The sequence below is a fragment of the Trichosurus vulpecula genome, chromosome 2 (assembly GCF_011100635.1).
Source record: "Trichosurus vulpecula isolate mTriVul1 chromosome 2, mTriVul1.pri, whole genome shotgun sequence".
Lineage (NCBI taxonomy): Eukaryota > Metazoa > Chordata > Mammalia > Diprotodontia > Phalangeridae > Trichosurus > Trichosurus vulpecula.
The window spans coordinates 136,434,546-136,450,234 of NC_050574.1; the positions used below are offsets into that span (position 1 = coordinate 136,434,546).

Below are 15,689 nucleotides of genomic sequence, written 5' to 3' on the forward strand. Positions count from 1 at the left end.
ATTCATTTAGCTTTTCCTTTAAAAATTTGGGTGCTATAGTATTCGGTGCTTATTGGTTTAGTAATAATATTTAATATTGCTTCATTATCTATAGCACCTTTTAACATTATTTTCCCTTTTTATCCCTTTGAATTTAATCTATTTTAGCTTTATCTGGGATCCTGACTGCTACCCCTACTATTTTTGCATCAGCTGAAGCATAATGAATTCTACCCTAGCCCTTTATGTTTACTCTATGTATTTCTCATTTTTAGATATGTTTCTTGTAAATAACGTATTGTTGGATTCTGGTTTTTAATCCATTCTTCTATCCATTTCTCTTCTATGGTGAGCTCATCTCATTCACACTCAAAGTTCTAATTACTAGTTGTGCATTTCCCTTCATCCTGTCACTGTTTATCCTCTCCCTCTTTTTACCCTAACCCTCCTTAAAGTCTCATTGACTTCTAATGACTGCCTAATTCAAACCCCTTCTAAGAATGCCTTCCTATCCTCTCCCCTTACCCTACTGATCTGCACACCCTTCTAAAAAGTCCCTCCTTTATCATATTCCCTCATTTCTTTATAAATTTAGAAGACCTGTATACCTTTCTAGATGTGTTATTTGCTCTTTCACCTAGTTCTGATGAGAATAAGGTTCTACCACTACCAGCCCTCCACCCCCTCCTGCCTCCACTATAACAGTTCTTCCATTTACACCTCATTCGTATGAAATAACTGCTCCATTTTACTTCCCTTGCCCAATTTTATTTCTTAGGATAATCCCATCATACTCAACTCAACCCCAAGCCTTTTACCTATGTATACTCTTTCAAACTCCCAAGAAATAACATTCTTAAGAGTTACAGATGTTTTCCTAAATATGACTTTTTTTAAAAAGTTTTACATAAGAGATACTTCCTGTTAAGTGTGGTGGCATTCCATAATGTGCAGGGAAGGTCCACTGTCAAATTGCTCCCCCAGGTTCAATGTACTCTCTGGATCTTCTGCCAACAAAACCATAGTTCACTAGCCCTGACCAAAGTGTTTACCTTTAATAATCAGCTAGATGATATGATTACTCCAAAGAAAAGGCATTTAATGAAGTGTTAAAGAAAAAGAGCAACAAGACATTTCCTCCATAAACCTTTAATGCGCTCTCCCACAAGCGTAAACGTGTATGTGTGTGTATATATATATATATATATATATGTGCGTGCATTTGCATATAAACATATATACATGTGTGTGTATATACATGTGCATATACATGTATATACACACACATACACGAAAGAAGCTGTAAAGGGAAAAATCAACATTTGGCAATAGAATATGGACAGTAACAGTGAGACAGTGAGGATGATACCTAGGTTACAAGGACAGGTGAGTGGAAAGGATGGTGGTACCCTTGGCGGTAAGAGGAGAGTTAGGAACAGAGGAGGGTTTGGGGGGCAAAGATAAAGAGAGAGAAAGATATTTATAGGGCACCCAATTCAAGATGTCCAACAGGCAGCTGGAGGTGCAAGATTGGATATTAGGAGAGAAGTTGGGGCTGAATAAGTAGATCTGAAAATTATGTGCTTGTACTCTATTATTGTTGAGTGGTTGAGGTTGCTCCAGAAATGACCTTTTCCTTAAGTACAGCATAAACTATGTAAATTATTGGGTAAAAGGCAATATTTGAAAAGACAAATGATTGAAAACACAATGATGTTTTTTGGAAAACTAAAAACTTAGCTCCACAGCTTAAAGGCAAGCCTGTTGAACAGCTGGCCTTGAGCCATGACAGCTATAACTGACTGTGCCTCCAGAAACCAGAAGACTGGATTCAAGGTTTCTTTTGTGTGAAGAACAGGAAGAGAACCAATTTGGTTGTACTACATAGTGCACAAGGCAGGTTGGAGTCATATTGTGAAGGGCTTTAAATGTCAAATCGAGTTGCACGCATTTGATCCTAGAGGTAATAGGGAGTCACTGGAGTTTACTGAGTAGGGGAGTAACAAGGTCACACATGTACTTCAAGAATACTGCTTTGGCAGCCATGTGGAATGGGGAGAGAGTTGAAAGATGGTCTTTTAGCTTCACCCATTTGAATGTATTAAATGAATTGAATGAATCCTTAGAGGATCAAGTATTGTCTCATCTTTTCTCTTTGCACTTTCTGCACCTATACCAGTGCCTGGCACACAGTATGCAGTTAATAAGGTGAACAAATGAACACCATGTGAGCAGTATCTTTGTTGTACAGCTAGAGGTTTTTTTAAGTCCTAAATAAACGCCATTAGGATCCAAATGTCGTCTCATTGATTGCTTTCAGCATAAAAAAAAAAAAACTAAACCAAATGAGTCAACAGGAACAAATATCCATATTGATGAAAATACAAAACCTTTGGAAATACGATTTCCTAAGGGAATCAGGGAAAGCTTGATGGAGGAACTGATAGCCAATTTTTTGATACCTTTGTTTTTACATCAGTCAATGCTCCACTTTCAACGCACACAAGACACAAAGAAAACCCACCCTTGCAAGAAGAGTTCACTCCAATACAGTAAACGACAATGTATACATTTTGTCCTAGTAGCACCCTACTTCTACATCAAGTAGAAGGAAATATATTTCACTAGTTCAATTGCCCAACTGCATTTCCTTGTCCTAAACTTTTCTTTCAATTGTGATTGTTATTGTATATATTGTTGTTTTCATTATTTTACTTTCTACCAGTTCATACAGATGTTTCTCTGAATTCCTTATACTTATCATTATACCACACAATATTTCATTACAATTATGTTTTCTTCAACCATCTCCCATTTGATAGGTCCCCACTTTATTTCTAGTTCTTTGGTACCACCAAAGTACTCTCAGTATTTCAACATATACTAAATCTCTTCTCTTGCTTCACTCTTTGCCTTCCCTAAGACAGATATGCCCAAGGACAAAAGGTATGAAGTTTAGTTTCCAACCCCCACCCCCCAGACTAAATTGTTTTCCATAATAGTTGGGCCAATTCAGTTCCACCAGCCATGTCAGTGTGTATATCTTTCCATGGCACCTTCAATACCAACTTCTGTCACTTTTGCAAAGTCGTGAAGGGTAAACCCAGGTTATTTTAATTTGCATTTTTCTCTTACATTTGGAGTATTTTCTTATGGATTTTTATAGTTTGTGATCCTTTTGAAAACCATTCAAATTCTTAAAGCATCTATCTCTACTTAGCTCTTAGACATCTAACTTTAAGACAAAAACGTGAGTGAGCAGAGATAAGTACAGACATAGTTAATTTCACAAGCAAAACATGAAAGCCAGAGAGCAATGCTGTGAACCAGGGGTGGAGCATAACCCAACTGGAAGAGAACAGTTTGACATAAGGAAAGGTAGGGAGGCACCTGGTTATGGAGGGCCTTAAACATCAGGCAATGGAAAACCATGAAATTCAGTTAATTAAGCAATTACCATATATAGGCACTAGAGGAAGGTGTTGTAAAGATATGACATCATTAGATATGCGAATAAGGAGGTTAATCTGGAAAGCATATGAAGAGTGACTTAGAAGAGTAAAGGGGAAATACTAGATGCATGGAGAAGTTGGGAGACCCAAAGATGGATGGTAGTTATGGGAATAGAAATAAATTGCAGAGATAGAATGGACAGGACTTGGTAATTTATGAGCTATGAGGTGAAGGAAAGAGTCAAAGATGACACTGATGTGTTTTATTTCCTTTTTAAGTTTATTATAAAGTTTGTACATATTAAACAAAGATTATTATCTCAACAACTACGACCAAACAAAATGAAATTCCAAATAAAACTACAAAATCTTTATGCATTACATTTTTATGAAATAAACATTAATTTGTATCCTCTTCTGTTTGCAAACTTTTAATGTTTTGTTATTTGTATATAGTTGTACTCATTTTTTCTTCTCCCTGCATCATTTCCTCTATCTTTCCATGTATTTTTTTTTGTATTCGTATTTAATACCAAGGTTTCAAGTGTAGGTGACTCATGGGAAAGAAGAAAACAACAGTCTAAAAGGACAAATGGTTAAGTTTGGTTTCAGAATTAATTTTGGGGTGCTACAGGCTTTTGCCCATTGGATGGTTGGAAATACAGACTTGGAAGTCAGCTAGAAAAATAGATTCAGTAATTAATGGAGTAGAGGTATAGCTAATGGATGAAATGCATGTTACATGTTACCTCTCTCATTAGAATGAGTGCCTGGCCCATAATAAATACTTAATCAACACTTGTTGATTGAGATTACCAAGAGAAAGGGAAATCATATACCTGCATTTTTTAACAAAACTTTCTAAAGGTTATCAATTAGTAACTACAAATGATATCTAACAACAAAAATAAGTTCTGAAGCACTGGCATGAGAAAATCACAGCCAAAAAATTTATTTTTTAATTTATCTAGATCACAAGATAATAGATTTAGAACTGGAAAGGACCTTAGAGGCCATGAAATGCAAACTCTTCATTTACAGTTGAGGAAAATAATGCACAGAGCAGTTAAGCGGTTTGCCGAAGGTCACAATGCTAGTATCTGAGGTAAGATTTGAATCCAGGTCTTCCTAAGTCCAATATTCTATACAATACTCCATATCTGAAATATATTTAACATGTATGCATAACCTTTTGAAGTCAGAAAGTAAAAGCACAAGGACAAGATTCTTGTCTTAGGCTTACCTTGGACCTGACAATGATTCTATTAAGAATCTTAAGATTAATTAAGTCACGCCATGACTGTAAAGCAAGGTATAGAGTTGAACTGACCAAATAACCAGGTTATCTAGTCCAAGTCTCCTCATTTTACAGACACAGAAACTTGTCATTTTTTGAAGTCTTCCAAGAAATCTTCTCTACAGGCATTACTTTTATTATTCTTGCCTAGAAGAAACTGTGTAAGCTCACTCAAGGTTTCTTGTAAATTTCTTCCAATTTGCATGACTAGGCGTTCATAATGTTCTGAGCTAATCAGTAAAACTTACGATTCTCTGTTGGAGATGACTGCTTCAAGGAATGAACTTAAAATATGTTCAAAAATGTCTATAAATGGAATAATAAATCACAGTTAATTAATAATAAAATTTATTTGAAGACTTATAATTGGCAATTTTAAGAAAAGTGATTTTTACCATGAAAATCCCACATGTCCTTCCTGAAAAGTTGGTGGTGTGTCTATCTGATCTTCACCTCAGATCTATGGTCCCCTTATAGTTTGGGATATATTTGCTGTGTGTGCTACTAGTTAGGCACACTTTCTGCTAGCTGGATCTTAAAATTTCAGTTTCTGGATATTTATAAACATAAGAAAATCAGATAAAAATAACTTGATATAATGCAATATATTGACACATGAAACGAAGTCCTATTGCACAACTATATTCACACTGCTATGCCTGTGTATTTGCTCAACAGGAAACTATGGTAAAGTATGTCAAATATCTCATTGTGATTACATTTAAAAGTGTTATATACTTTGTTCAGATGCATGGTTCTTTAATTTTTAAGATATTCTTATTCATAGTGAAGAAAAAAACATCTTTCCCTTTAAGAAAACTTGTGATCCAAGATATGGTTCATCACAAAATTTCAAGTAGTTAAAAAGTTTATAAAAAGCAATCAACAGAAAAAGAAAAAGAGGAAAAAATGGAAAAAGGTATAATGAATCGAAATTAAAGAAAAAAGTGTTATACTAAACTGTATTTCTAATAGCTTTTACTATTCCCTATAACCTTGAAAAATGAAACATTCATGTTAAATAACTGCTCTGATATTAAATTATAATTGCACCATGAAACTGTGAACATCTATGATATATATTAAATTGATCTTCTTTTTACTATGAGAATATTACCATACAATTGTTAAAATAATCACTTTTGTGTGTGGACCTGTAATTTTATTGGTTTTAAAAAAACTCCCAGTGTATAAACTCTCCTTCGCCAACTCAAATCCCAGATGCATCACAGATTTAAGAGCTTAGAGGAACCATATAGGTCACCCAGCTCAAACCTTTCCTTTTGAAGAAGAGAAAACATTGGTAAATTGCATATAATTTCTAAGTTTATTGAGTTACATAGGCACTTGTGAAATTAAGTAACTTACCCATGAACACACATCTAGTGTGTGTTCAAGGCAAGACTTTCTGACTCCCAGGCTTGTCTTCTATGCACTGTGTGATTCTATCTGATACAAAGCTAGAATGGAAGGAACACTGTTACTTGGAATAGGAAAGTTAGTCCGTAACATCACAATGAATCCTAATCATCATGTGGTTTAGACTGCGCCAAACAAATACAGCATAAGAAAAGAAACCATGTTGTTTTGTTGAGTATATTATTATATGCGGAGGGAAAAATGGGGCTTAAATTTAGCAGGATTTTATAGAATGTGAAACATTTTTAATACAACTTAAGGTTGCATGTAATTGAAGTACATCTCTCCCAGTCTTTGCCATTTAAATCAATAGTATTGCACTGGAAGAGAAGAAATGTTAGACACTGCAAATTAAAACTGAATATTCCCTACAAAACCAAAATAAACCACCATGACTGATCTTTCAAAATGTTAAAATTAGAGAGGGAAGAAGATTAACCAGTACAAGAGGACAATGATAAGGAAAAAAGTAATTTTTTATATGTGGATGAAAGGCCCCATAATTAAGCTCTTTAAAAATTAATTTATCTCTATAAACGCGAACTTCAAATTTTTAAAAATAAAGTGCTATGATTTTTATGAAAATCAGCAAAAGATTTTTTGTTTCGTTTGGCCGTGAAAGTTGTAAAAGTTATAAGGAAGCAAGTTGTACCCGAAAATAAGGAGCGCTTCTTAACAATTAGAACTATCAAAAATACTTACTGAGCAATAAGGTCTTAATCACTAGAGGTCTCCAAGCATCAGATAAGAAAAAATTCATGATTCAGGTAAGGGGGATTGGATGAGGTTACCTTACAGGTTTCTCCCCAATTCTTCAATTCTATGATTCTAGAGTGAATTCAATGAACCTTTTTAATTTGGACCCCACTAATTTGGAAATTGTGATAAATTTAGCTACTATTTAGACTTAAGTTCATTTCAAGACTATGATAAAGAGATTGCTAAGCAAATGAATAGAGTAAGCAAGGGTAGGAGAGGAATGTTTAATTAAAGTTTTTTAAGCCCTTTAAATACATCATTCATATGTTAACAATATACCTACAAATTTTTATATATTAAATAAATATGGAAATAACTTTGTTAAGCGACATTAGCTCATGTCTGCTACGTATGACTTAAGGTAATAATCATGTATTTCTTTAAAACTGTTATCAATTTAATTAAGGTTAGTTTTCCCCCTCAATTAGTCCAGATTCATAAGGTTTTACTCCAGTTCTAAAAGTTATATTGTGTAACCTACTAATGAATTTATTCATTGTAAGGCAAAATGAAAATTCCAACTTGCTTCCATATGCAAACCAACATATTGCAATGCCCATTAAAATTATTGCCTTTTTTTTTTTTTGGTCTTCTCTGGCTCTGCAGAAAAAGGCTGAATTTTAAGAGGATTTCGTCCCATTGTTAAGGAATATTACAAATCAAACACTTAGGAAAAATTACAAACATTAATATTATGTAACTTAGAAAAGAATCAAGAATTTCACTTTCCTTTAAAGTATTCCTCCATTTTTTTAGTATCAAGACCAGACGTCACAGGACACATCCTATGTTCAAATTATCTTAAATGTTTGTAATTCTAAAAGATCATATTAAGAGGCAGACAATTATCTTTATCTGTTCTAACATATTATTCAGAAAATGAAGTAGCTCACTAAGCAATTATGTGTTTTTCTGCATTAATACACATACTCAGAAATTATTCTTAATAGAATATTCGTAATTTCTCCTGTTTTATTTAATCTGATGGTGAAGAGTCTACTAGAAAAACTCAAGGAGTCAAGAGACCTACATTCTTTCTAGTCTCAGCTCTGTAACTAACTAGCTGTGTTGGACACATCACAACTGCTCTGTGCCTCAGCACATTTCAAATAGTGACAATACCACCTGACTCATAGGGCATGATGAGTGTAAAATGAGGTAATGTAAAAGCAATTTGAAAAGTTGAAAACACTACACAAATGTAAGGTAATATGTGAATTTTTATAACAACTGTTAGACAATCTGAAATTTAACCAAAATAAAAAGGTTGCATAATTTTTAAGAATTACAAAATACAGTAGTTTTATAAGGTAAATTAAAATAGTAAAGCTAGGAATAGCAATAAATTCTACTTGGCAAGTTCTCATTTAATTACATAAACTATAGTTACAAAAACCTAGGTTATATTCCATGAAAATATTCTTATTGACTGCAGTTTACGAATTCTTGCCCAGATCTAAGGATTGCCTAGCATCAGCGACTGCTTCAGGTACTCGGACAGTCATATTGTTCATAGACTTTGTTAAACAGATTTGGCAGCCCAACCGTGATCTGTTAAAAACAAAACAAAACACCATACTCTTTAGTTTTAGCTGACTACTTGCATGATATGATAGTTACACAGATAACTCTGACATTTTCTTATAGAAGAAAGATTTGGTGGGGATTATGGCTCCTGAAGATCCAGATGATAAAACAAAACTTAGGTGCGCTGCTTTATTTTGAAATCCTAAAGGAAAACATCTTTCCCCACAGTCAACCAGCAGTCTTGTCTCACTTCCTAACAACAAGGGGTTAAATTGTTCTTTGTTTAAAATGACTCTTTGTCCCTGATCTACTCCTAATTTTTCTTTGAAAAAAGACTATGAAAAAAGTAGGATCATATATAGTTAAATATTAAATAAAACTTCATTAAGACTTTTAGCAACTCCAATTTTGACTGGAATGAAAAATAACTTTGCTGGTAATGTGTTATATGGTAGAGATTTTTGAATAGATAAAAATTATTTATAGTTACTAGTATATGCTAAAGTTCTTAAAAAGTCATGAGTTGTCTCTCAATTAAAATTTGCCATATATATATATATATATACATATATATCTGCATATGTATATGTATATGTATATGTATATGTATATATACCCAGTCAAAATAAATTACCACAAGACTCTAAATAAATTATTTCAATTAATGAAAATTTTACTATACTGTGAAATCTAAAACTAATTAGAGTTTACAAATATTTATGATTCCAGTTTATCCAACAGAAATGCCATATGTATAGAATCATTCTACTTAAACTGTAAGTATAATGTATTAGGTGAAAGAGACCTTATTTTCATGTGCCTAGCCTTGGAAATAAAATTATTTTAGAACCACTTAACTTTCACTCAGACCTATAATAGTCCTAAAATCTTACGTGTCTGTTAGTCCGAAGGCCAGATCAAGCATGTCATTCTCCTCATCAGTAACTGCTTCTAACTTTTCAAATATGTGGTCTTCAAAGACAAGGTGACAGGTGGAACAAGCCAATGTTCCTTCACAGGCACCTACAAAAGAGGGACAAAGATTGAAATGACTGATCTCTATAGACTAAAAGAAATACAATGTTTCCCTAAAGTTAAAGATTTCTCATAAAAGGTTTCAGTTTCTGATTTAGAATTTAAAAATAGTAGAATACTTTTCTCAATTATGGATGAGAATGAGGAATGAAAAAAAAATTTGCAATTTTTTTCCGCCAATATTTTCTGTTTGGAGGAATCAACCAACCAACCAATATTTGTTGAATATGTAAAAGACACTGTGTTAGAGCTGTGGAGAATTCAGAAGAAAAAAAAATACAGTAAGGGTAAATGCCATCACAGAGCTTAAAATTTAAAGGGGAAATAAGATATACACATAAAAAGAAAACACATGCTATTTTTTACATTAGTTAACGTTTTCTCCCCCAGAACTCAGTAAAATTAATTAAGTTTTACAATACTTAAACTGAACTAGTAAGAAGAAAATATGAAAATACTTGTAGGAAGAAAACATGAAAAAAGTATCAATATATCATTCCACATGGTCAGAGAATGATCAAATGTGTCACTATGAATTATATGATTTTACGGGGGGGGGGGGGAGGGACGGGGCATGTTTCTCATGATGGATTTTAACCTTCAAAAAGAAACCTTGTTTTTATAATTCCATATATTCTAATCCTAGAGACAGACCTAAGACACCCAATCAGCAAGTCTTATTGATTCTTCCTCCACAGTGTTGTTTTAACTCCTTCCATTCTTTCCATGACCACCAATATCATCCCAGTATCAGTATCTCATGCCTATAATACCTTTTAACTTGGCTCCCTTTCTCTAGTCTTTCCTCATCTCCAACACAACCTGTATACTACAACCAGACAAATTTTCTCCAAGCTCACTGATTAATTTGATTCCAGTTTCAAAACTCTTACTTTCATATGTGTGTGTGTGTGTGTATACACACACACACATAATTACATCTCCCACTTAATTCAATAAATATTCATAAAGTATCTGTCATATTCAAGGTTCTGTGTTAAGATGCTGATAATAAACCAAAAGCTCTCAAGGAGCTTACATTCTAAGGGGGTAACACAACACATATACAGTAAGTACATACAAAGTATATACAGAATAATACAAAGTAATTTTAAACAAGAGGTGACAACTAGGTCAATGTAGAGAAGCCTTATAGAGAAGGTGGCACTGAGCTGGGTTTAAAGGAAGTAAGGCAGGTGGAGGTAGAAGTTGAGGTGAGGGGGGAAGCGCAGACTAGATACGGGGACTATCTGTTCAAAGACACGGACATGGGAGAAATGGAATCTTGCATATACAGACAAAATCCAGAAGGCAAAAAACTCTGAGTATGCCTATAAAATTCAGAGTCAATGATTAAAAACCCTGGCTATCAATCTTAGACTTCATTCAAAGTTTTAAAAACACTTAAAATACTGTCAGACATAATAGGGAGGAAAAATTCAATTAGGTTCTACCTCCTCCATGACAACTTCCATGATCTCCCTGTCTAGAAGCCATGCATCTAACTGCAATTTTCCAACCCTCTACATGACTTCTAATACACTTAACAAGTCAAATTTCATTTTAAAAGTAAAACTCTTTATGCTAAATTCACTCCTTCCAGTGTGACAGAATCGGTGAATCTGAGTTCATCTTCAACACCAATTCCCTCTGTCACAACTAGAGACAAGTGATCAACACACCTAGGGACAGGGGACTCATGAAGAAGCTTGATCCACTTTTTGATAAGATCTAATTGTTAGAAGGTTGTTCTTGAGCCAAAATATCTCCCTGTAACATTAACCATTGGTTATGGTTCTGCCCCCTGGAACTATTGATTGTCTTTCAAATACTTGAAAGCAATTACATTTTCTATATCTCCTCTGGGATTAACATCCACAGTTCCTTTATTTGTTCCTTACATATCTCTATTATTAAAATTAGCACCATTCTTCTTATTAATTCTAGCAAGGTTTCTTTGCTTTTTTTCCTTCTCTGGAAAAGGGAGAGGTTACTTTGGGGAGTGGCAGGGATCTTTTTGCCTCACTCAAGTAAGTGCCTTACAGAATTATCTGAACATCATGGTCTATAAAGATCATCTTAGATTCAAGTAGAATTATAACCAAACTTTAGATATCTGATATCTTAAAGTTAAAAACTTCTACAGAGATATCTTACATGTGAATAAAGTAAGCAAACATCTATTCTATATGATGGAATATCAGAGGGTTGCAAAGATCCAATTCTCTGATACTTAAGGGTCTGATTCCTATTAAAAACCTCAGTATCAACCTTTGAAATACCGTAAAAATATCCACAAGAGCTATGTGCCACAAAAATGGAGACATTTAAAAAGGCAGTTTACAAAGAAAAAAGTTGTAGCCTAGGAGAAAGGAAAACCACAGAAAAGGATTTCTCTCCTTTTTTTGGAAGGACATGTGATCTTTCCTACAGCGTCATGGATGTAACAACTTACAGCTTGTGTCTCAGGTGGGCTACTACCAATATGACAAACCTAACTAAAATGACTGGACATTAATATTCACCAAGTGAGTGAGTGGAGAGGAGAGAGACACCAAGAATATTGCAGCAGAAGATGAAAACCAGGTACATCCAACTCCACAAGAGTGCAACTCTCATACAAAACTGGAAATGTTATCTAAAAACTAGGATGAAGAGATGATTTGGCTAGTTAAGGTACAGCTTAGACGCGATGATAAAATTTATTTAAATGAGACATAACTCATGTTAGCAGTAACTGTGCCAAGTATTCTTTTTTAATTAAATTTTGTTTTTAAATTATTGAGCATTAATTTTTTTCTCTTTCCTTCACATTCATATGTCATAAATTTGTGTAGCCATTCCCCACCTGATGGATATCCCCTTAAGTTTCCAGTTCTTTGCCAACACAAAAAAAGTAGCTATAAATATTTCTGTACATATAGGGCTTTTTCCTCTTTCTTTGATATCTTTGGGGGTATAAGTCTAGTCACAATACCACTGGGTATGCATAATTTAGTAACTTTAGGAGAATAGTCTCAGATTGCTTTCCAGAATTATATACCAATTCACAGCTCCATCAACAGAGCACTGATGTGCCTATTCTTCTGAAGTCCCTCGAATATTTGTCTTTTTCCTTTTCTGTCAATTTTGCCAATCTGAGGGGTATGGAAAGGGTTGCTTTAATTTGCATTTCTCTAATTATTAGTGATTTAGAGTATTTTCCCATTTAATAGATAGCCTAGATTTTTTTTTTCCTGAGAACTGCCTGTTCATAACCTATTTATCAACTGGCAAACTGACTCTTATTCTTACACACTTTAATCCATTCCTTATATATTTTGGAAATGAGATCTTTTTCAGAGAAAATGGCAACAAAGATTTTTTTCCTAGCTATTTCCCTTCTAATCTTAGCTAAACTGGATTTGTTTGTACAAAACTTTTTTAACTTTGTATAACTAAAATTGTTCACTTTTTTTCTTTGATTCTCTGGTCATAAACTCTTATCTTTAGATCGGACAAGTAATTGCTTCCTTGGTTCTCTAATTTATGATGTGACCTATTTTATCTAGGTATCCATCTGGAGCCAATTTTTATACATTTTGTGAAGTATTAGTCTGAACTTAATTTCTGCCAGACTGCTGTCCAGTTTTTCAAAGCAGTTTTTGTCAAAGTGAGTCCTTGCCCCAATAGCCAGAATCTCCAAGTTTACTGAACTAGGCTACTAGGTTTGCTTGCTTCACTATGCTGTGTGCCTAATCTGTTCTGCAAGTGTTTTGATGGTTACTGCCTTGTAGCATAGTTTCAGATCTGGTATGTATACCTAACCTTCGAATACGTAAGGCTACTAGACTAAGAAAAAGAATAGGTCTTTGGAGTTTGGATGAAGGAACAGGGCAAGAGAGAGAGATGAAGGAAGCATTCTCAAGAAGCCTTAGAACATTAGTTCTTAGCCTGGGATCTGTGAATTTGTTTTTAATATTTTAATAACTATTTCTGTAAATGGATTTTTGTTATAATCCTATGTATTTTATTCATTTAAAAACAGTATTCTGAGAAGGGGTATATACTCTTCACTAGACTGCCAAAATAGAGCAGCAGCTGGGGTCAAGAGGACCTGAATTTAAACCTGCCCTCAGACACTTACTAGCTGTGTGACCCTGGGCAAGTCACTTAATCCTGCTTGCCTCAGTTTCCTCATCTGGAAAATGAGCTGGAAAAGGAAATGGCAAAACAACCCAGTATCTTTGCTAAAAAAAACCCCAAATGGGGTCACAGAGAATTGGAGAAAACAAAGCAAATAACCACAATATGTTTGACTCTCACAGCAACTTTGGGAGGTAGGTGCTATTATTTTCCTCACTTTACAAATGAGGAGATGTATCACTAAGGCAAGATTCCTGACTTCAAGGACAACCACGAACATACCTGCATGGTTCAGAATTGCAAAGTGTAAAAAACTCTCTAGGTAGAAGGCAGAGGAAGTATAACATTTATTTAGACAACAGAGTATCAAATCCCAAGACCAGTAACTCCAACTTGATATAGCAGTAATTATATTCCAAAACCAGTAAGCCCACCTCACTGTCACAACAATGAGATTATAATGCAGTATTATAGCAAGGAATCAAGTCATCCTATAATCTTCCTCCTTGCTGGGGCCTCACAATTCCTAACTGTCTGCTTGCCTGAGTTCTCTCCCCCCTCAGTTCTCTGGTCTCTGAAGCACCCTGATTTCCACTTCACTCTTCGCTCAGCACTCTTTCTGAAACTTTGTTTTCTTGGAGTTCTTCTCCTTGTGCTGGATTCTGAATTCTCACTTCTGACTTCTGAATTCTCAGTTCTCAATGGCTACCTTCTGGGTGTATATACTCTTTTTAGGGCCCAAGGGCTTCACGCCCCATCAGCAAAAGGGTGTGGGCCTGAGGCTTAGTGCCTAGTAAGTAAAGGGATTAGGCCTGCCTACAAACAAACTTCTAATTAAGCTTCCTTTAATTGGCCCTACTTGAGGTCTATTGAGTGGGTGGGAAAGGTCTTTAATCCCTGATTGGCATCACAAAGATGTGACCCTGCCTCTAATCAAGCCACTCTTTGTTGGCCCTACCTGAGGCATTTTGGGTGGGAAAGATCTTTAATCACTGATTGGCATTACAAGAGACTGAAGCTAATGGAAGTTAAGTGACTTACCCAGAGTCACACAGATGTTAAATGTTTGAGGCCACATTTGAATTCAGTTCTTTCTCACTCCAGGCCTGGTGCTCTATGCCAACTAGTTGCCCCTATTTCTTGGCATTGGATAATAATAAAGGTTCATAATAATGAACAGAAATCTGACTTCAAAAACTCACAGAGATTAAAATACTGAATCTGACCACAGGGGAAGCTAATAATTCAGAATGGAAACTAATAGATGCTTAAATTGAAGTTATCTCAGAGAAAGAAAAATTGTTCGGATATAATTATCTAAAGGGACAGATGGGAGGTGTAGTGGACTACAGCCTAAGAGTCAGGAAGACTCATCTTGTGGAGTTTAAATCTGGCCTCAGATTCATCATCTGTAAAATGAGCTGGAGAAAAAAATGGCAAACATTCTAATATCTGTCAAGAAAACCACAAATGGTGTCATGAAGAGATGGACACAAGGACCAAACAGAAACAGTTAACTGAAGGCTTGTTACAGGTTGTCCAGCTCCACAATTACTTAGAGAAAGCAAAATTCTGGCTTGACATATCAGTAACCTAGCTCAAAAGACAGTGGAAGGCATAAAGACTTTTAACAGTCAGGAGGAAAGAAAATGAGAGAATCTGGTCTAGAGAGTTTTGAGACAGTTTACGGCAGGAAAAGTACCCCACAGATATAGCTTTTTAAGGGTTCTGTCCCTAAAGAGTATGGAGCACTCAACTTTTTAATCCATCAGCAATGCTTTAAGCATGAAACACCTGCACTAGAAAAGTCATAGTGGGAATCTGATAAGTAGTAGGGGTCTTCCCAGTTATCAGCTCCTCCCCTACTGTAACTGCTCTGACGAAGTTTTACCCTCTCCCAACAACTACGTACATGGCTCCTCATCTTTACAGTCTTTAGGACTGTAAATTGCAGATCTACATTGGGAAAAGAAGTTCCTCATCAGGAGCTCCTTAAACCAATGAAACCATAGGTAGAACAACAACAAAAGTACCAAACACTAATCTATCTGTGTATACACTGTTTTTCCACAAAACAAAACCGTAACCTCCTTGAA

The 15,689-nt window shown here is 34.9% G+C and overlaps 1 protein-coding gene across 1 annotated transcript in view; it reads right to left on the minus strand.

The window, feature by feature from the left end:
- Nucleotides 1-3,692: 3,692 nt before the first annotated feature.
- Nucleotides 3,693-15,689, minus strand: part of FDX1 (ferredoxin 1) — a 45,375-nt gene continuing 33,378 nt past the window's right edge. The window contains exons 3-4 of the mRNA XM_036744241.1: nt 9,327-9,456; nt 3,693-8,457 (exon numbers count right to left, since the gene is read on the minus strand). Of these exons, the coding sequence (XP_036600136.1) occupies nt 8,343-8,457; nt 9,327-9,456 (245 nt within the window). The 3' untranslated portion in view covers nt 3,693-8,342. The remainder of the gene's footprint in view (nt 8,458-9,326; nt 9,457-15,689) is intronic.